The sequence below is a fragment of the Sorex araneus genome, chromosome 2, assembly GCF_027595985.1.
Source record: "Sorex araneus isolate mSorAra2 chromosome 2, mSorAra2.pri, whole genome shotgun sequence".
In the NCBI taxonomy this organism is placed as follows: domain Eukaryota; kingdom Metazoa; phylum Chordata; class Mammalia; order Eulipotyphla; family Soricidae; genus Sorex; species Sorex araneus.
The window spans coordinates 324,489,853-324,512,772 of NC_073303.1; the positions used below are offsets into that span (position 1 = coordinate 324,489,853).

The 22,920-nt window shown below is 46.5% G+C and overlaps 1 protein-coding gene across 3 annotated transcripts in view; it reads right to left on the reverse strand.

Annotated features, from left to right (window-relative positions):
- Positions 1-22,920, reverse strand: part of MTCL1 (microtubule crosslinking factor 1) — a 133,216-nt gene that overhangs the window by 39,908 nt on the left and 70,388 nt on the right. For 2 of the 3 annotated variants that reach the window (XM_055125793.1, XM_055125794.1), the window contains exons 4-7: positions 14,422-14,481; positions 13,225-13,302; positions 8,133-9,425; positions 6,870-7,028 (exon numbers count right to left, since the gene is read on the reverse strand). In XM_055125793.1, the coding sequence (XP_054981768.1) occupies positions 6,870-7,028; positions 8,133-9,425; positions 13,225-13,302; positions 14,422-14,481 (1,590 nt within the window). The remainder of the gene's footprint in view (positions 1-6,869; positions 7,029-8,132; positions 9,426-13,224; positions 13,303-14,421; positions 14,482-22,920) is intronic. The other variant, XM_055125795.1, reaches the window with a different exon arrangement.

Consider the following 22,920-nt stretch of genomic DNA (forward strand, 5'->3'; position numbering starts at 1 on the left):
TTCCCAAGGGGTCTAGCTACCAAAGCAGCTTCTGAACAGTTTCCTAAGCATCCAGGGTGGTCTGTGCTGGGATTCTGAAAGTTTGAACCTTTACATTCCACCTTTAAGACTCAAGGCTCAGGTTCACACGTGTTTAAGCTGCAAATTTCGTTGTTTCAGCTGCTTCCTGAGATGATCAGAGTCTCTCCTGTGCTCTCAGGAGCGCCCCTCCATGCTCAGGGTGACTGGAAAGGAGTCCTTCCATCCCACACTCAGCACCACAGGTCTCCCAATCACATGCGCTGCCCAGAAGGGCTGCTTACTACATCGAAGGGTAGAGAGCTAAAGATCTTTTAATATTCTTTTTCCTGATAGTCTACTTCTATGTCCAATGATAGATCAGTCAGTCCCACTTTTGAAATTTTTAAAAGTATTTGAGCAAAGGGAGCAGGTGGCACGAGAACAGAAGCATCACACTTTACCCACTGCTGAATGCTGTTTAACATAGGTGATGCCTACAGCTGGGGTGAGAACTCATTGTTGCAACAAAAACAGAGTGTCATTTTATGGGTTGATTGCAATGATTTTTCACTGACTAGATACTTTTCCCCTCAGGATCCTGTTTGCTCTTTCTACTCATCTAGTCTGATGATATGTGTGGCTTGCCAGGAGTGCCAATCATACCCCAAGAACAGGAAATGCAAAAACAGAGAGCAGATTTCTGCCCTGTGCACTGAGAATGACTGAGAGAACACAGAGAAGAATGGAGACGAAGAAAATCAGGCCATGGTCCAGAGACTCACAAATTACTATTGGAAGAGAGGCACAAGCTGCAGAGATGCCTCCAGACCCCACGCCAGGCTGAGTCTCATCTGGGGAAACCCAGAGGGGCATGGGTGATGCCCCCTAGTCATCCCAACAGAGCCCCAGCAGCCTAAAACATCCAGAACTCAATTGCTGCCATACTCATAGCCAATTTCCACAGGCTCGGGACGAGCCTCATCCAGGAGTGAATCTGCTGAAAAACCCAGGACTGTGGGACTTGTGACCAAATTCTCAGGCTCTCATGGAGTCAGGAATGGGTGACTGCCTCCCATCTCCCTGTGCTTCCAGGAGTCTGGCAGTCATGTCCACAAACTGCCTCTGGTGCCATATAAACTCATTAACAGCCATGATCCAGAGACTCATAAATAAATCTCGAAAGAGAGCCACAAGCTGCAGAGATGCCTCCGGACCCCAAAGTCACCATCCAGTTAAAAATTTAACTCCAGCTTTAGCACCCTATTCAAAATTTTAGAATTCCTGTAATGTGCAGCTGCATTCGTAGCAACGCGACATCTCATACTCTACACCATTGATGTACCAAGAGTAGAACACCACATTTGATGGGGTGTAAAGTAGAAGGCAACCGATCTTGATCAAATATATATTTACACACAGGCTCAAACTGTAATAACATGTTAGTAATCTCTTATACAAGGGCTTAATGGCTCCAGGGTGAAATTCAACAATCTTCACTTTCCTCTAAGGAAACTTTTTAAGATAATTTTTAGTGGATTCTTTACAACAATCAATACAAAATAAATTATTTAGGCACAGGCTTTGGGGATGGTGGGAATATGCAAAATAATGGTGGTGGGAAGGTGTAATAGTGGTAGGATTGGTGTTGTAATGTTGAATGCAATAAATTATTGTGAACAACTTAAAAAATAAAAATAAAAAAAAGAAAGAAAATCAGACACTGGAGACTCCTCAAATCTGAGATTTGGTGAGTCTGTTTTGAAAGCTAGAGATTTTTGCTCTACTCAAAAGCTCAACTCTTAAGAAACTCAAGAATAATGGAGATTATTGATGCTTTTTCACTTTGCTAGGTATTAAGGATTATTCTGTTAGATTTTTCATAGCTCCTAGATAGGATTTGGGACTCTTTTTCAAATGTACTTCTCTACACAGTGAATTTTTTCAGTGACTCATTTCTTTATGCTTATTTTTAATAAGTGATACTTTACAAAACAGCTTGCTCTATCTTTTTGCTTGACATTTATAATTTTTTTTAACCCATTCATTTTATTGTCTCCATCTGATCACCCTTGTCTAAGAAGGGCTGAGAGTGGAATCCTTGCCTCAACTCCACATGCATGCTGCTGGCTTAAGTGTCTGTAGGCACCAGCAAAAGAACATAAACTTTCCTTTCCTTGGGGATTCCTGGGCTACCAGTCAGCTTAGAGCCTGACCCTAGACATGACAGCTGTCCTTGAAGATGCTCCAGGGAGACTTTCCACTGGGAACAAACTTCCCTGTTGCCTCCTATTCCAGTAAGCAGGTGTTTCACTAGTTTGAGATTTAGGCGTGGACAGACTTGGGACATCTGAGTTCATCTTGACTTGCCCATGTTGGGCCCAGGACTATCCCTATCCCCAGGGAGTTATTAAAATGCAAGGTGTTGGGGGGCACCAATTCTGGTAACTATCCTCTTCACCTACCCATGAAATGGCCATAGACCTTGCTCTGGTTTTCCTCCTCTATGCTCAATTCCCACCCTTGAAGGTGTTCCCAATTTCCTGGGGATTTCAGTCCGAGATTTAAAAGGTCATTTTACTACATGCTGCACTGTATCCAACAAGTTAAGTACCTATAAGACTAAGCCTCAGAGTAGAGAAATAGCAGCAAATTAATTTGTCCCCTGAGACAACCCTTCTGAAAGTTCAGATGTTTACATGGGAGGGCTGTTAGGGGCCCTGGCTGTTCCACTGTTCACTTACACAATACTCTCTATAGTTAATAAGAAAAAATTCTCTGCAGTGTACACATTGGACAAGACCTCCATATCCTTAGATTTTATCCTTAAATTTTAAAATGGGTACCCTCATCAAGCTTATATTTGAAGAAAGCGAAGATCTACTAAACCTACACAAAATATGTTATTTGGTTTAGTCTAGTTTTACCACTTTTATTTTTAAACAAATAAATGAACCTTTTAAAAAATATTTTGCTTTTTATGGGTCACACCCAGTGATGCACAGGGCTTACTCCTGGCTCTGCACTCAGGATTATTCCTGGCGGTGCTCGGGGTACCACATGGGATGCTGGGAATCGAACCCGGGTCGGCCAAGTGCAAAGCAAATGCCCTACCTGCTATGCTATCACTCCTGCCAAAATAAATGAACCTTAAACTTCAGCAATGATTAATTAAAAATGTGTTCCTGGGTCAGAGAGCTAGAACGGTGGCGAAGATGCTTGCCTTGCACATGGCTGACCTGCATTCAATCCCTGGTACCCTCAATGGTCCCCCGAGTCTTACCAGGAGTAATTCCTGAATGTAGAACCAGGAGTGAGCCCTAAGCACTGCTAGTTGTGGCCCCAAACCTTTCCCCATTGCAAAATGTGTTCCCCTGGTTGAACCACCCCTCTAAGGACAGAAAAAATGTCCCTGGGGCCGTACAAGAGTATCCGTCTGGGCATCTGATTTACCTAAGGTGGCTTCCAAGCCATCTGTAGAGAGTCGCACAGAAACTTAGATCAGTTCCATGTGCACTTTCCTTTACTGCCCATTTTGCTAGTGGGTCATGAAGACGCATGTGGACAACTTAACTACTTAGTCAGGATGATGCCACTCCAGTGCTAAACACAAAACCCTAAAACCAAAAATATAAACATGTGGCGGGCAAAATCAGACTTATTTATGTTATCACCACATGACTGCAGACAGTCACACACATGCAGAGAGGTTGCTCATATCATACACACATGAAGGTTTACTTTGAGGAAGAAAACCGTTACCTCTATTACCAAATTCCCAACAGCTGGATTCTAAAAGTCAACCTGTGTCCGCTCACCCAAGACTATGCTTATTCATCAGAGTCATTCTGGTCTCTCCCGAAAGCCATTCTGTCCAGCAAATCCTCACTGGACTCTGAGCCTGTGCAGATATACCCATCCCGACATCACAACCACCCTTCCTGTATTTGTGTTCTGAAACCCACATCCATGCTCCTCCCTGCCCTGTACCCTGTATGCTTGTATCCCACACTGCTTTACACTCACTCATTTCCTGGACATATTTTTTTTGGGAAAATGGTCCATAAATGAGTTTCCACATTTAATACAATCACAACCACAAAAAACAAGACTAAAAGGAATGTTTTCCATTACAGTCACTCTAATAACCAGCTTGCGGCTTGCAGGTAATGGACTCTATTCTACCTCCTTGATGTGATTACATATTCTGGAGAGTTCCATTTAGTCCAGGCCAGTTTTGCTACCACTTCTCTCAAAATCAGTACATGAGGTCAACACCTGTGTACACATACTTAGATAAAACCCCACGTCATTTTATCATGCCTGGTATTTCACAGCTGAGGCATAAGAGATCATAAATGCCTTGGTGTTTCGTTGATTAAAGGATAAAAGGATTGCTAGAGAGGAGAGCTATGAGAGATTTCTGACCCAGAAACTCAATCCTCGGGTACAGGCTTGACTTCATTTATATCTGAAATCTGACCAGTGCCCAAGCTTGGCTACTTCTCACTTGGAACTATTTTTAAGGCGCCTGAACATTCCAAACCGATAGATTAGATGCTGTTGTCTTAACAAATGTGACTCTCTGCAGATTTGTTGGAAGTCATAAGGAACAAAGAGAAAGAAGAATTCAGTGCACGGTCTTGCTTATGCCTACTAAGATGAATAAGCAACAGAAACACTTGCTATTCTGAAGCTTGATGTGCTCGTGTGTGTTGAAGAACGTGTGTGTGTGTGTGTGTGTGTGTGCTCGCGCGCGCATACGCGCGCATGCTGAGGAGTGAATTTTTGTGTGATTGTATTAATGAGCTACTGGGTATGACTGGATTCTGACTTCAGTTTCCTCTGGTTGTGACTGTTTTCAAAGTGCTGCCATCTGAGGGAAGACCCTTGAGGACAGATTCTTTAGCCTCCAAAATGCATTGGTAAGAACATAGGATGTGGTTTTCTCCTTTCTGGCATCATTCCCTCTGTAGTTATTTCACAGGGTGAACTACTCCTAAAATAACAACTTTCCTTTTCCTATGAAGATTTAGAGTTATTTCACAAAGAGGCCTCAAGAAACTGACCTTTGCAAAAAAAAAAAATCTAGGTCAGATTCAGAATACTGTTGCTTTCATTAAGATGCAGATACTAGGTTTCACATCCACCCCACTGGCCCTTTCCCCTTATCCCCCAAGGAAGGCAGGCAGAGAGCTATAGGAATATGACTCAAGAACAGAGCAATTAAGTGTGCAATTAGTAGCTACGATGGAGATGGGGCATAAAGAAAACTGCTAGGGCACCTCCTGCTTCTTTCTTGACTCCATTCTAGACAAAAATGTTTGGGTTCACCTTTGCTCCTTGACCATGGCACTCTGCCACTCTCAGCTGGGAGTAGACCCTGCATATTGGCAGGTGTGGCCCCAGAACAAACCAAACAAACATAAATTAAAACCATCAATGTTTCCGGGCACTGCTAGCTTCTTCTGGAGAGACAGCTGCATAGCCACATGGAGATTCTGCACATTTTCCAAGAGCCTGGCATCAACACAGGACTGGCCCTTCAGCTGATCCCATGCACGCCTCAGTGTGGCCAGCCTCCCACCCTGTGTGGGGGGGGAGACTTGGATGCGCCCTTCCCAGAGGGCCTCTCCTCTGTCAGGTACTCGACGAGTGGCAGGATTGCAGAGGATGTCTCTGAAAGCTGTGTTTGCTTTTACTTCAGCTGTCTGGAAGTGGTTTTCATATTGCGGCATGGGCAGAGGTGTGGTCCATTTTCTGAGGTGAAGAGAAAAAGGCTCTGCGTGGCGAGAGCTGAGTGCACCTCCGCCAGCATCCCCGCTTGGGCTGCCTGACAAGCAGAAACCAAGCACTGCTTGAATCCAGGTGCCTCTACGCAAGCACTTCCTGATTCCCAGCCACTGAGATTCTGTGTGCTCTCAGGGGTGACAGTCCTCACTCTGCTGACAGTCTTTTTCCTCACCTCCGCTGGAGAGGAGGCACGAGGATGTGTAACATCCCCACTGGAACCGATTATTAGGAATCTTCACCCAGAAACTTCTAACACAGACTATACTCGAAGCAACACTCCCAGGGTCAGCGGCTCTCTCCTAGGGGCCACCTGTTCTTCTGTCCTGGGCAGAGCTATTTGCACCAAAGGATGAGGCTGCTGACGACTGTCTCTTCCTATGGGAATGATGGTAACTAGGAGTTCTGTTCACATGGCATTACCATGGGAACAGAAACTGCTGAAGAGCCCCAGGCCAGGAGCACACTGCCTGATTCTGTCCTCTGGGGCTGGAGTACTGTCATCAGAAACTGCGGGACTGGCCCCCAGAGACACAGGGAGAGGCTGGGAGGGTGGTTCATGTGGCAGAGCACACACAGCCTGGTGTGTTTTGTCCCTAGCTTTTGTCCTCTGCATCACACAGTCCCATGAGCACCATCAGGTGAGGGCTATACATGTATAACAATCCTTTAATCGAGAAAGCGAGAAAGAGAGAAAGAGAGAAAGAGTGAGAGAGGGATAGAGGAGAGAGAGAGAGAGAGAGAGAGAGAGAGAGAGAGAGAGAATAATTTCCTCCAGTCTATACAAAAATGGTTGTTGGTTCTCATCCTATTCTGTGTTTGAGAAGCCCAGAAAGTTCTCACTATATTTCTGAGGCCCACAGGCCTTTGTATGGACTAGGCATTGCTTGTCTAACCACAGCTGTTTGCCTGCACTGCACTGCACTCACCTGTCAGGACCCTCCAGTTTACTTTATTCCCATTTGGTAAAATGGTAAAGCCCCATTTGGTTCCACATCCCCCTTGACCTCAGGTGGGAAACGTCAGACAGTCCCTAGCAGGACGAAGGGGAGGGGCCCGCAGGGGGACCGTCAGCAGCTGACCTCTAGGTTGAAGCAGCTCTGGCTTCCCGGCCGGAAGTTGCCAGAATCCCCATCGGCTCTGCGGTGCGGCTCCCCCGAGGTGTGCAGGCGCAGCGGCTCCCGCTCGTTGCCTTGCTCCAAAGCCAGCGGCTGCCACTCCATCTGTTCTCTCAGTTTGGACTGTCAGGTGCACGGGACGGAGGTTTGGTTTGTCCATTTTTAGTTTTATTTTATTTTTTTGACATAAAAAAAGAAAGGATGAGAAGGTAGGGCATGGGGAAGAGGGGATAAAGAAAACCAGAAAATGGGTAAGGTTGATGGTTGGACAAAACTACCAGATGCAGAGAAAGCGTGAATAGAAGAGCCAAATTCAACACGATGGCATAAGAGAATGAAGAGAACAGAAGCAAAATGCTGACCGGGCAAAAGAAATAGATGGGCATAAAGATCTGAAAAGCGAACAAAGCGAGGGGGGAAGGGGGGAGATGAGGAAGACGCACATGCAGTGGGATGCAGTCTGGGACCACCGCAAGCACGCTGCCCACCAAGGGTACGGGCAAGGCTCCTCCTTCCTGGCTTGTGGTCACGCGGCAAAGCCATCATCCAGGGCAGCACCCGAGGGCGAGGCATAGGAAAGCGGTCCATGGGAGCTACGCCCTTTGACTCCCCTCCGCCCCAGGCGGGCAGCAGGGCTGACAGTGAGATTTTCCATCCAAACCATCCTTCTCCCAGCAGCGTGCACCTCTCTCCCGCTTCTGGCTCATCTTCCCGCGGGGGTGCAGGGGTCTGGCTGCCTAGGGCCCCTTAGGCCTGCACCGCGCCCTCTGGCAGGAAGCCCGATCGAGTCTGCTAAGGATCCTGACTGTGAAGCGAGTTTGTATAAAACTTCTCTTTGCTTCTTCATTGGGCTAGTTGGTCACCCTGGACGCCAACAGAGGAGGAAGGCTGGACTGCGCCGGTCCCTAGCTCTTCCGTTGGGATTAGCCTTGTATCATGAGGGAGGATCTCTAAGCAAGAGCAGCAGTGCAGTCAAAACGGGAGAGGAAAAAGGAAAAAAAAACCAGGAAATACAAAGAAAACGTCAAAGCAAAAAATAAATAAATAAATAAATAAAAGAAACGCAGCCAATAGAAAGGATTTGGTTGACACTTGAGGCTTTAGTACAATGCAGGTTTGAAATCATAACCGAGCAGCCGTGAGCAGAATGAGTTCGAGTGCAGCAATGCCAGCAAGGAGGAGGAAGAGCAAAACGGAGCAGGGGGGCAGCGCTGGGAGTCCCCTTACCTGCAGGTCCGGGACCAGCTCCTTCCCCAGGGTCCCGACGGGAGAGTCCCGGGACACGGAGGTCATGGTGGAGAGAAAGCTAGAAGACTCTGAGAGCTGGGGCAGAGGGGACAGGCCGTCCCCGATCCGGTTCACCTGTTCCAAGAAGGCCCGAAGTTCCTTCCTGAAAGCCTTCATCCTCACGTTGATGGTCCCGAGCAGCTGGGGCTCGCTCTTGCTCCCTTCGCCCTTGCCCCCTGTGCCCTGGGCGTCAGGCCCCGGCGAGGACTCGCCGCCGCCCGCCAGCCCCACGTCGGCATCGAAGCCGGCGGTGTCTGTGATGAGCCGCTCCACGCTCCGCTCCAGCCGCTCCGCCTCGTGCCTGATGCTCACCAGGCACTCCGAGCCCTCCCGGGCCCGCGCCAGCTCCGCGGGACACGGCTCGCCGCCGCTGCTGAAGCCCGACGTCTTCTCGAACGTCTCCTCCGAGTCGCTCTCGCCGCCGATCGGCCCCTCCCGCTTGGGCTGGGCCAGGCGGCCTTCCTCGCCGTCGCTCTCCTTCTTGCCGGCGTCGCTGTCGCCGTCGCTGTCCCGGGGGCTGGGGCCGTGCAGGCCCAGGTGTGCCGCCAGGTCATAGCGCTGGACGTTGGAGAGCAGCACGCGGTTCTCGTACTGCAGCTTCAGCACTTTCCCGCTCAGCTCGCTGATCTGCAGGCGGGCTGACTTCAGCTCCTCCTGCAGCGGCGCCGGCGCGGCACCCTTGCCCACGCTGTCGCCCAGCCACCCCGGCTCCGGGCCAAACTTGAACTTGCTCAGCTCATGGGTCAACTGCCGGTTGTGGTCTTCGATTTCTGCTATGGATCTCCGGAGTAGCTCGGCCTCCTCCTCCACAAACTGCAGGTGTCGGCGGAGCTCCGCGGAGGACTCCAGGGAGTCCCCGAAGGGTGAGGTAGGAATACTGGCCATGTGCTCCCGGCCGGGCCCCTCCCGCTCACACTGACCCCGCAGGTCCTCCATCTCGGCCTTGAGGCCTCGGTTCTCCACCTCCAGCTCCACGATCTTCCGCCCCAAGATGTTGGCCTCTTCCTCCACCAGCTTCAGCCGAAGCTTCAGCTCAGCCTCCCTGGTGCTGGGGGGCCCACCGGCTTCACCCGTGGGCAGTGGGCTGTCCACATCGCCGTAGAGGGCCTTGTACTTCTGGAGTTCCTGTTCCAGCTCGTCCTTCTCCCTCCCCAGCTTGGCCATCTTTTTGCGCATCAGGGATCCTTCCTCTTTGGCAAACTGTAGCTGGCACTTCAAATCGGCACTGTCATCCTGCCAGGGAAGAACAGCCCGGGAGAAGGGTTATTTGAAAATACCAAATGTTCATGTTTTTCATGATTTCCCTTGCACCTCGCCCCCAACACACGGACGCACATACACGCACACACGCGCGCACACACACACACACACACCAATCTTCCCATGATGCACTAAGTTCCATGTAGAAAGGGCCAAGACAAAGGCCAGGGGACGAGGTGAGGCCTCCGGTCTGCTGCTTTGTCACAGAAATAAAAGAAACCACAAAATTAGTTCGGGGGAGATGTGCACATGAAGAACCTCATCCGAGTGACGAAGGAGGCAAGGTAAATGAAATGAAACTGCCTGCCCCCGCAGTGATGGAGGGACCCGTCATGGCTCGGGGAACCTAGTAGGGCTAATCAGCAGCACCACCGAGGCACCAGCGCCAGGCTAGGAAGACGCTGCCATGCCTACTTCTGCCCACTGTTCTGGCTTCCTCCAGAGGCACCCCCAGCCCCCGTCCCACAGCCGCCCCTGGGGTGAGGAGGGCAGGGGCCTGCTTGGGTGGACAGTGAGTTGTGGGGCACAGCAGCTTACCAGCCCTCCTCCTCCTCTCTCCCTGTTCCCAACATAGCACAAGGATGACAGGAGGACAAAAAAATGAGATGGAAGGAATGAGGGGGGGGCTTTGGAGGCCACGGTGCTGAGTAAGTGTGAAGAGCTGACGGTTAGTATAAATCAGATGCTGCAAACCTAAATGGCCGGGTCACTCACAACCTCTTTTGCCATGCAAGTGCAACTTCTGAGCCTTTGGTTACTCTCCGCTCCCTTTAGTTGCTGTAACAGAGCAGGAAATTAAACTCAGACACCCAATGCAAGGAATTAGTGTTTCAAAACCTGAGAAGTGGCTCTCACTGGCAACCTAGAGATTTCTGGGGGGACCCCCCCATAGGGCCTCTGAGCTGTGAAAGGCCCACACCCGCTTGGCTGGGGTCAATCTAGAAGGCACTTTGTGGGCCAGCGACCAAGGCAGCTCTGTCTTCCTGGGTTCTCGGATTCTGTCCTACACAAATATTTCACTTTTCCTGAGTGAGGAAAATGGCCAGTTTCAGCCATCCTTCCTTTTTCGGGGTTCTTGGGTGTTTAAATAGGTGGTAGCGGTCAGTGACTCTGAGGTGTCACACAGAGAAACACAACGTGTTCTATGATTGTCAAGCCCCGTGGGCCCCAGCGATGGAGCCGACAGCAAAGCCAATGTCTGGAAACAGAGATGAATTGTGGCAGCCCATCCTTTTGGTCCTGCAGAGCTGATCAGCTTTCCTGCTCAGAGAAATGGGCTCATTCTCAGTCGTTTGCTTGCTGCAGACTTGCCCCTGGGCAGAGAAACATAGGAACACCTTTCCTCGGAGTCCCCCTGATTTTCCTGTTTCCATCTTGTAGAGACCTTCCCCTCCCCTCCTCAGCACGATCCCATGGAAGGAGAAAATAATGTCACAAGGAAGACAGGGAAAGTCTAAAGCCAACTGGGAGTGGCCCTGTACCCGAAGGACAATTTTCCTGCCACCAGCCTCATGACAAAGGACCATACCATCCTGCTGGGTTTGGGGTGAAAGATGAATACCCCTCCTGCCCCTCCCACCCCTTCTGTCCAGGGTACCAGGTGCTGACTGAGAGCCTGTCCCATCATGTGCTCAGCTGGGACCTCCCTCAATCATAAGATCATGGTGAAGGTCAAAGGAAATATCAGCTAGCATATCTGAACACCCTGCAATGAGACCTCCTTTGTCTGAAATCCAGTTCTTATTGGGGAGAGGTCAGTCACTCTGCTTTTCTCCTCCTCTGTGAGATATAAATGTCACAAGAGGACAGTGTGGTCTTGTGTCCTGAGAACTTATCACGTTCAGGTTTGGTTTGTTTCGGGGTTGGCAGATAGAAGAAGAGCTTCTGTGCCCAAGTGAACAGCAAGGTGCCCACTTTGCCCACAAAGGACAAATCAGGTTCTCATTGTTGGTCATTATTTTAAAGGGCCGGCCTAAACTTCAAAAGATATTTTCTTTAATATCCACTCTGAAGGAAAAGCATGCCTTTATTCTTTCTGCTGAATACATGCATATATGTTACTGTTGGGGGGAGGAGCACACCCAGTGGTGCTCAGGCTTACTCCTGACTCTGCACTCAGAAATCACTCTGGCAGGCTCAGGGGACCAAAAAGGATGCTGGACCTCTGTTGGCTGCATGAAAGGCAAGCGCCCTACTCGTTTACCCATTCATGTTTACCAGCCCAATTTCTTACAACTTTCAAAAGGACAACAATCAAAAGCACCTTTTTAATTTTGGGACACAGATTTGCAAGGCGTTCCAAAAGAGTGAGATCTATGCTTTCCACTTGAAGGCACTAATATACATATAGTAATATAGACAGAGTCAAGTTTCTTGGACTTTGAAAAAATTAGTTGGGGGAGTGAAAAGCTTGGTCCCCTTATTAACTCAGGAGCCACCGTTGCTCCTTGGTCCCAAACTGACCCCATCTCCGGAAGCATGGAAATTCAGCTCCATGCTGAGGGCTGTAGCAGGGATCTGGGGACAAAGTTGCTGCCACAGAGCTCATCTATCCTCTGGAAACCTCAGGGTTGAACCCTCGGTTGGCAGGTCACTTGCCGTGACCAGTGAATGCCCAGACCTTCCATCCACAGAGGCTGGGAAAGGTCACACAAGGGACAGTTGCCTGCATCAGGGGAAGCTTTTATCTCAAACCAAGATTTAGGGTGTTTAAGTGATCTCTCCTGGGGAACTTTCCCTAAAATTTGAACTGAGAAATTGGGGAAAGGAGAAGGACTCTGAGAGGTACAGGGGACTGCCCTGGGGCATCTGAAACAATAGGTTGTAAGTACTTATCTGCACCCCCTGAATGAGGTACAAAATCCTGACCTCCTGCCCTCGCAAAAACTTAAAGTTGCTTTGATTTCTAGAAACAGGGGCCTTGGCATCTTGCCCCTTTCACCAAAGACCCCCATTTACTCCTTACCCATCTGACTGTAAACCAGAACCAGGATGCTCTCCCAGCTCCGTGCTGCTAAATTCCCATCGCAATGAAAAGAAGCGTGATTTCTACGACCTACCATACGAGTTACCCATTCACAGATTACCTGTGGATTGAGAACACATCTCAAAAAAGTCTTCTTGTTCCTTAAAGAAAGAAAGTGTATGCCCACCGGAGTTCTAACATAATGAAAGCATGCCGCCATTCCTACCAACACCCATGCACGCCCCAGCCTGCCACCAACGCTGAAGCTGAGAGAGAATGTGTATTTAATGAAAGGGTCAGACTTCCTCACTCGGGGGGTGACTAGAATCCTAGGGTGGCAGAGGGGAGCCAAGGGCAATGGGAGGTAGAAGAGAGTGAGCTCAGGCTGTGTGTGTGTGGGGGGGGGGGGGTTGGGGAAAACAGTGGCTATCCCTCCAAATAAGATGGGGACTCCCAGTCTCAGCAAAGGCAGAGGGAGGTTGGATACTCATCTTGTAACCATCAACGTTCTAGCACTCTCCCCAGACCCATGGAGAGGTCTCAGCCAGACCCTAACCTCAGGCTATCAGAGGAGATCACTGACTGTCACCAGGAACGTGTCATGACAGTGGAACGTGGACTCAGAGTATCCTATTGCAGGCAGAGAGGGCAAGCATGACATGGAGGGGAGGACGCACACAGGACCACCGCCACCAGCTGAAAAGGCCTTGCCAAGCAGCAGAAATATATCATGATGGGTATATATTCTTCGGCTTGCAAGTCAGATGTCTAGCCAGCACCCCAAGCGCTGGCTGCTCGCATTCCTACCTTGCGCCGGGGTGCCAGTTTCCTTTGAGTTTTGGTTGCAGACCTGCAGTTCCCAAGGCGCTCCACTCCACCACTCTGCTGAACAGAAACTCCTTGCTCAATGACACTGCAGGCCGAGGGGAGACTTAACCCAATTCCCAGTGCCCAGGGGGCCTCTAGGGCCACAGCAGAAGACAATGCCAGGCTGTTGGTACTGTAATAGGGCTGCGGTTTCCTTTAAGGAGAAGGTCTTCCTTGGCCAGAAGCTAGTCAGAGAAGACATGCCTGACCCCAGGAGAAGGGGGAGGGATTCTCACTGCCCTGCTGTTAAGGTGCCCGTGTGAGCCTTGGGGGTGGGGGAGGGGAAGTCCATCTTTAGCCTTTCTACTCCTCACCAGGCCGGGCCTCCTGGCAGGACAATCTAGGCCCCCATGAGTTTGGAGAATGGAGACACCCCAGGGGACTGAGTGTGGAATCTTTAGGGCAGGCCAGCTCAGGTCTCTCAGCTCTCTAATTACTACTGGTTCTGAGAGTTCAGGGACTTGATATCCCAATAATACCTTTGTTCTCTCCAACACCTAATACTAGTAATAAGCTGTTTTATTTGTCTTAAAAAAATAAAAAAAAAAAACAAGAAGAAAGGAATCCAGGAAAACTTTCAGAAAAGCTGCTAAAATTCTGAAGATAACATACATACTACGAACATAGAAAGGGCTAAGCTTTTACCAACTTTAACCGGTAATATATTATTTTTCAATTTGAAAAATTGAAGTCATCATTCATCCTGTACATTGGGGGGTGTGTGGGGGGGGGAGCAATACACAACATTCCAAACAATGCCTTAGGAAGACCCAACACCACAGCGGTGATATTATTTCACTGTGTGAACCACTGTGAAGGCCGAAATAGCATTCCCAGCCTGGGAGCGACAGAGCCCTTAGCTGTGCTGAGTTGTTTCACACAAAGTCATTCTGTCCTTGACTTTCTTGAAGAAATCACCCACTTATCAGTGGGAGAGACAAAGGGGAGGAGCCCTGGGTTTGGAAGGGAAAATGTTGACCTCTTGGAGTCTTTAAATGAATCCAATTTTATTTTTTTGAAAAGAGGAATGATGGAATATGGGGGGTGGGGGGCAGATAATGTCTCTTTGACTCCTTCAAAGGCAAAGCTAACCACTTTTTAAAGAAAATTCAAATAGAGGCAATTTCCCCTGCTTACCTGGTTGAAGGTTTTCTTGTCTTTATACACTTCTCGGCTGCCTCTTCTTTTTAGGGAACTCTGAAAAAGATCCAAGTGACATTCAGTTTCAGAAAGGTCCCATGTGGGAGCCAATGTGAGGCAGAGAATGCAGATAGTGGACAGACACTAATTTTTCCACTGGATTCAAGAAACCACTTTGATTGCTACTTTAGATGCAGTCGAATAAGCATTGTGAAATCTTCAAATCCTAAGAGGCCAATAAATCCAGATGATAACATCTGGTGATATTCCTCAATTATTGACTTTCATGGAAATAAGAGCTTATCTGCATCTTTTTCCCTTTTTTGGGTGGGGGCACACCCAGCAGTGCTTAGGGCTTACTCCTGGCTCTGCACTCACTGTTCATTTCTGATAGGGCTCAGGGGACCACATGGGGGTGCTGGAGATTGAACCTGGGTCTGCCGCATTCAAGGCAAGTGTTTTACCTACTGTACTATTACTCTAGCTCCTTGAACAACAAAAAAAGAAAAATAGACCGAAGAAATATGTATTAAATATTAATAGTGATTATTTTCATAGCACAGTGGATAGGACATTTGCCTTGCATGCGGCCGACCCGGGTTCGATTCCTCTACCCCTCTCTGAGAGTCCGGCAAGCTACCAAGAGTATCTCGGCCACACGGCAGAGCCTGGCAAGCTACCCGAGGTGTATTAGATATGCCAAAAACAGTAATAGCAAATCTCACAATGGAGACATTACTGGATTATTTTCAAGTGACAGAATTATAGGTGAGTTTAGTTTTGGTTTTGGGACACCACCCAATAGCGCTGGGGGTGTTTCCTGGTGGTGCTCTGGGGGGCCAGGCAGTGACAGGGATTAAACTCTACCCCTTCCAGGCAAATTATGTGCCAGTCCTTTCAGCTGCTTCTTGGGCCCTTTAATTTCTTTTGTTGGAACTTTTCCTGGGTTCCAGTCATCTGCAGTGAATATTATTTTGTTTGCAATTAAAATGATTTAAATAATTTAAAATTATTTAAGTTATAAAAAAATTAAAGCTTGGGGACCCTCTGTGCCTAAAGACTTTGATTCCAGAGACCTAACACATTCGGGCATCCAGCGCAGCTTCTAATAGCAATGCACTGGGACTGCAAACTGGGCTGCAACTCTGTGCTGCCCGGGGGTGGATTTTTCCTCCCCACCCTGTCTTCCTGCACGGAAAACGGCGGCGGCGGCGGCACCCACATGGCAGGCGCCATCTTCTAAGAATCCTAACCCAGAGTTATTCGATTTTTACACTTGGGCTCCTAGGGACTCATGGGAAGGGGGTGTAACCTGCACGCCCTCCGCCCAGATAAATTCGGAGCTGCTGAGAGTGAAGCGGACCCTCTGCGCCTAAAGACTTTGATTCCAGAGACTTCTTACAGCATTGCACTGGGACTGTGAGCTGGGCTATGCAATTTCTGGCAGAATTTTCCCTGGACTTTATACAGAAATCCAAAACCATAGATTATAGACTTAACATCTATAATTGTCAGCAATGTGAAACGGTTCCTTTTGAACAGGTCTGACTTGGGGGGGAACCCCAAATAATAACAGTAAGTTTTGTTGAAATATTGAAGGTTATTAATGTAGTAGCCATCTCTCCGGACTGTGTACTAAGCAAAAGCCCCACGCCGGCCGAGAAGAGGAAATATCCCTCTTTCCAGGTTGTTTCCCATTTTCAGGGAGAAACTCGGCGTGGCGTACACCATACTATGAGGCGCGGGAAGGGGGATGAGGAGGGGGAAAAAAAAGGAAAAGGAAAAAAAAAAGAGTTATATACTTGGAGCAGTGGGGCTACATATCTCTTCATTCCCAGCAATGGAAAACTAATTATCAAATGCTTCCTTGGTAGTAGGGCTGTCTTTCTTGGGTGGAAACTCCAACAACAATAGTGAGTTTTGTGTTGAAATATGGAACGTAATCAAGGTAAAAAGAAAATGAAGTGAAATTCATTAGTTATACAGTAGGGGGTGGGGAGGTGGGGGCGGGGGGTATACTGGGGTTTTTGGTGGTGGAATATGGGCACTGGTGAAGGGATGGGTGTTTGAATATTGTATAACTGAGACATAAACCCGAGAACTTTGTAACTTTCCACATGGTGATTTAATAAAAAGTTAAAAAAAATTTTAAAAATTAAAGCTTATTTTTTTAAAAAATTATTTATTTAGTTGCTGGGGATCAAGCACAGGGCCTAACACACACACACACACACACACACACACACACATACATCCTCACATAGTTTTTATTATTTAAAAAGATCAAAAAGTCCTGAGGGTGGGGCTAGAGTGACAGCACAGTGGGTAGAGAGTTTGCTTTGCACACGGCAGACCCAGGTTTGATTCCCAGCCACCCTTATGGTCCCCCAAGCACCATCAGGAGTAATTCCTGAGTGCATGAGCCAGGAGTAACCCCTGTGCATCACTGGGTGTGACCTAAAAAGAAAAATAAAAGTCCTGAGGACTTTGCAGGCACCCCACTATAAATAAAGTCCCCAACACAAGATGTAGTCTTCATCCTTCACAGCTGATGAGTCTCATTCACTCAAGAGAGATGAGTATCTTGGGCATATTGGCCAAGGGCCCTGGGGATGGAATGACTGTTATTTGTATGAGATTATTATTAGCCAGTTCATTCCTCTAGATAACCCAGAGATCCTGGAGAGTCTCTTCCAAGAAACAATTCTGGAAAAGGAGAAAATGCAGATTATCACATAAACAACCCACTAATCAAATAAACAACCCAGAATTTAGAACCTGCAGCTGATTAACTTCAGTCTTTTTTTAGTCTGGTTTGCTGCCAACGATTAACACTATTACTACTTTAAAAAAAAAAAAAGCTCTGAATCCAGATGAATTTTATCAAAGACCTGATGCTTTTTTGAGGTAGTAAATGTAATTAAATTACATGAAATAAGGCAGTGATATGGACTTTCCCATCACTCCATGTTGCCTATATTGCTAGTCAGTTTTTTGAAGGCAAATTCAGAACTCAAATAAGATCTTAATTGCTAGTATTTTAGAGATTTCAAGCATAAAGTTTAGGGGGCAACTAAAATTTAGGATTTTCTAAATTATGAATTAGTGGGAAGAGTGTATAGATGTAGAGATGATTTTTAGAACTCTTCTGGGCTCCTACTATTTAGAAAGTACCTTAGGTTATTTGGGGCTGGTTTATAGCAAATGCAGTTATAAGATCAGATTTAGAAAATGAAGGCACAGAGGGCTTCCCATTCCTTTTAGGAGGAAGTTATTAAGATTCATTTATCCATTATGCTATGATACAGAAATGGTAAGATTTATAGTTAGTCCATATCATCAGGTTCACAGCCTTGGATTCAACCAACTGCAGTTCAAGAATTTGTACTACAAGGCCAGTGGGTCCGCTCAACAGGCTGGAGCACATGCTTGGCATGGTCTCCTGAGCACCACCAGGAGTGCCCACTTGCATTTGAACTGACATATACAAATTGATTTTTATTTCTGGGTCATTATGCCCTAAGCAATACAGTATAATAGTAATTTGCATAATGTTAACATTGTACCAGATATTATAATAATGAGAGATGATCTAAAGCATAAGGGAGGATTTGTAGATTATATGCAGACACTGTACCACTATGTAAAAGAATTTGAGCATCTAAGGATTCTGGTGTTCCCAGGAGTTCTGGATGGAATCAATTTCCTTAGAAACTAAGAGATGACTATATTAGCTTCTCCTCCAACTAGATCCTTCCTTTCTCCTCCTCCCTAAGAGACCGAAATTCCTCCAGGTCCCTGCAGGAAGGAAAGTCTCTCTCTCTCTCTCTCTCTCTCTCTCCTTTGCTCTGTTTGAGGAGAGGATGGCATTAGCAGCTACCATTTCTTGCCAGGCACAGCATTAAACTCATTCGATCTAATTTACTTCTCATGAAAGCTGCAGTAGCAGATATTATTATGACTGATCAAACACAAGAAAGCACATTCAGAATTAAGGGAATATTTCAAGGTCCTCTGAACTTGGAAATGGGGTACCAATCTGACTCTGCACCCCAGCAATCTGTCATTGAAACCCCAAGTTCAGAGCTTCTGTCCAGCCTCTCAAATCCAAACTGTCTCTTCATTTTGTTTTTTAAAGATTTTTGAGGCCCAAATTGCTGCTTTTTTTTTTGTCCAAAAACAGTTTTTCTGTAGCAAGAAAAAGCATGAATAACTAATATAAGAACAGTTGCAGAGTGCTCAATGCATGAGTTGCCTCATGGCCATGAAATGTTTGTTGGAACTCTGATGAGTCCAGAAAGGATCAGAGGCAACACACAGCAATGTTCCTTGTTTGGAAAAGACAGAAAGCTATTATCAGAGGACAGAGACCCTGAAGTAGAGAAGAGGCGAAACATCCTGGCAAAACACAGTGGCTGAAGAAAGACAGCCATAGAAGTCAGAGCCGAGTCATGACGTCCAGAAGCCAAGATGAAGAGGGCAAGCCTGAAGAACAAAGTTCCCAGGGACACGGACACACACACACACACACACACACACACACACACACACAGAGCCTGCACACCCTGCCCATCACACACCACTTTCTCCTGGGAAAACAGCATGATGCTAACCATGACAGACAGCTGCCTCTGTAAATTTGTGGAATGTGTCAATATTTGCTCGCACTGGTGACGGTAGATTTTTTTTTTAAATGTTATTGAGTCACCGTGTGATAGTTACAAGCTTCCATGTTTGGGTTACAATCACACAATGGTCAAACACCCATCCCTCCACCAGTGCACATTCCCCACCACCAATATCTCCAATATGCTCCCCCTTTCCCACCCTCCCCCTGCCTTCATGGCAGATAATAGAGAGAGTATGGGGACTTGGTAGATTTTATTTGAACCTCTGAGACATGGATTTTGAAACAGCTATTGTGAAGTTATTGGTCAAAACACATTACAGCATAGTAGCCTCAAACTATGCAAAAGTAACTAAAATGACCATGATAAATAAAAGCAAAAGCTTTTATTAAAATGCACTTTAGCACAGTAGCACTGTTGTCCTATAGTTCGTTGATTTGCTCGAGCGGGCACCAGTAACATCTCCATTGTGAGTCTTGTTGTTACTGTTTTTGGCATATCGAATACACCACAGGTAGCTTGCCAGGCTTGCCATGCGGGTGGGATACTCTCGGTAGCTAGCCAGGCTCCCTGAGAGGGATGAAAGAATCGAACCCGGGTTGGCCGCATGTAAGGCAAACGCCCTACCAACTGTGCAAAGGAAAAATGAAAAATCATATTTATTGGAAAACTACTATGACTGCACCAAAGGCCAAAACTGTAGAAATCCCCACTCTCAATGAGCACTTTCTCAAAGGCTTTTGGCAAAACCACCAAGCATTACATGAAATATCAAATTAGGATCCATTTTAGAAGCTCCTACTGATCACTTGGTGAGTGACAATGGGCTCTTGACCACTCAAAAAAGTTGAAAATTTGTATGAATCTTTGCTACTTGCTAATGAGAACTGAAGATAAGGACTGTGCACTTTCCCCCTGGTTTGTTTGCTTTGTTTTGGGGCCACACCCTGCAGTGCTCAGGGGTTAATCCTGTCTCTGCATTCAGGAAATACTCCTCAAGCTATGCACAGGGGACCATGTGGGATGCTGGGGATTGAACCTAAAATGGCTGTGTGCAAGGCAAGCACCCTGCCCACTGTACTATGACTCCAACCCCAGTACTGTGTACCTTTTAATATTTTCTTGAGGGGTTGGTGGGTGTGCTCAGAACTTATTGTGTGCTTAGGGTTCAGTATGGTGGTGCTCAGGGGACCATATGTGGAGATGGGGTTTGAGCCTGGGTCAGCCACATGCAAGCCAAAAGCCTTCCTTGCTACACTATCTCTCCAGCCCAAGATTTGTATTCTTTTACAATCTGTTCCTCCACCCTGAGAATCTGCTCATAGATTTGTTTGCTAAGCAAGGGTGGGGGAGGAGATGAACCTAGAAACCCTGGATACTAACTGTAAACCACACTGCCTAAATAAAAATAAAACAAATCTGTCTCTGCCTTTCCACTCGTCTAATGAAAGGAAGTACACCAGTTCATCAAGAAAGGTAAATTATTTCCTAGTCTAATGAAACAATATCAAACAATAAGAAGTACTTATAAAGCTCCCAAAATAGAAATACGAAGTATTTTTAAATGTTACTCCTCTTTTCGGAGAAAATTTGTCACTCATTTTTTTCAGGTGCCTGTAATATGAAAAATATTTAGTTTTTTAGTTTAACTTTCAAATAAGAGATCATACAGAAAATTTCTGCATTACTAATTATATTATTTCATGTATACCTTCTCTTTCAGATTATAGGGTTCTTCTGTCATCACAACTCTGGACATTCTAATTAGATTTTGAGGATTGTTTTAGGTAATATAGTGCATTGGTGTAGCATTGAATTTATGCAACACATTTTCAAAACTAAAGTGAATGTAAATTTAAGATCTGTGCACGTATTATATGTAAATCAACAAAATAAACAAAAATCAAGCTAGTTAACAATTTAACCAATATGAGTCAATTATGTAACTATGATTAGGGGAAAGTCAATTAGTGGCAATAATTTCTTTTCTTTAATTTATTCATTTGTGGGTTTTGGGTTACAACGAGCAACGCTACTCCAGCCTCTTCCTCTGGCTGTGCTCAGAGGATCATGCAGTGCTGGGGACTGGATCCACATCTCCTTCATGCAAAGCACGGACTGCAGCCCACTGGGCTATCTCTTCACCTTCACAATTTCTTTTATTTATTTTTAGGCAATATAGGTTTATTGACTGTTTTCTGTTGATAGCATAAACTTACAATAATGGCGATATAGCCAATTTCTTTTAATAGCATAAAAAAATTAGATGGACCAGGCTGGAGAGATAGCAGAAGGATTAAAGTGCATGCAGATGACCCCAGTTCAATTCCTGACACTACATGGACCCCATGAGCACGCACTGCTGGGTGTGGCCCAAACACTCTCAACAACACAAATTACATGGACAGATGAATAGATATGTGATAAAGGAGTTACAGAAAAATAACGTAGGATGTAGGCGGCGAGAACATATGGGTTAACTATTAACTTTCTCACATTTGCTTGAAATTTTTCATAATATCAGGCAGGGATATTATAAAATATATAATACGTGCAGTTTCACTGAAGCCAGCTAATAATATAGAGCTGTTAGAATCATGATTACTGAAAAACTTAAATGACATGAGAATTTTTCCTAAAAATACCACTTAGATGTAGGATAGAAAAAAACATAAATTTAATATACTTTTACCATGATAAAATATTTTTGTCTTTGAGATATTTGGCAAATATATTAAAATGTTAACAGGTTTTATCAATAGTTAAGAGAAATATAACTCCAAGTCTTCATTGATTTTTTTTCTTTTGGTATTCTCTCTCAAATAGTGAAAATTAACATTCTATACTTTCAAATGAGAAAACAAGCTATTTCTTGGGATGGATGACACAACTGATCCATAATTAAACACCCATAAATCTAATTCTTTTTTATTTTGGTTTTTAAGCTATGCCTGGAAGTGCTCAGAGTTTACCCCTGGCTTTGCTCTCAGGGGTCACTCCTGGTGGGCACAGGGGACCATATGGAGTAGCACTGTAGCACTGTCATCCCGTTTTTCTTTGATTTGCTTGAGCGGGCACCAGTAACATCTCCATTGTGAGACTTGTTACTGTTTTTGGCATATCGAATACATCATGGGTAGCTTGCCAGGTTCTGCCGTGCAGGCAGGGTACTCTTGGTAGCTTGCCAGCCGCTCCGAGAGGGACAAAGGAATAAGACAAGCACCCTACCTGCTCTACTATCTCTCCACCCCCCATAAATCTAAATCTGTGTGTCATGTGCAGTCTGCCCTGAAAGCAATGGACAAAACTGTAGCCTGTGGACCCTTGAGTGAGATGAAAATGAACAGGAAACTTGGCAGCAGGATGAACAATCAGGCAGGATTAGCTCCTTGTTTGTAGGGATTAGCAGAAACATCTTCCCCCAGAAGACAAAGAGGAGCCTAATGGATATTTAGAAGCAGCAAATGGAACTGCCTTTCCAGGCTCTTCCGAGAGCCCCGCAGTCCCACCTGGCAGCCGCTTACGAACCTGTGTTGCTATTGAGCCCTGTCATCACAACCTCCATCCACTTCCAATCACCGTCCACCCAAAGATGGAACTCGTGGAGTCTCTGGTGCGCATTCTGCACGAAGGGATCTCTGTCCCAATTCTCCCTCTCAGCCACAGCACAGGAATGCTCACCACTCCCACTCCAGCTGGTGGGAGAAGGATGTGGGGATTCTTGGGTCAAGGGGACCCTGACTCCCAAGGGGCAAAAGCTCTCCTGATTCTCCATCATCAGCTCTGTTGATGGGAGCTGTCGTCGTCTCAGCTGTACCACATCAGAAACTGAGCTCCGGGACAGAGACAGGAACCTCCATCCTCCTGC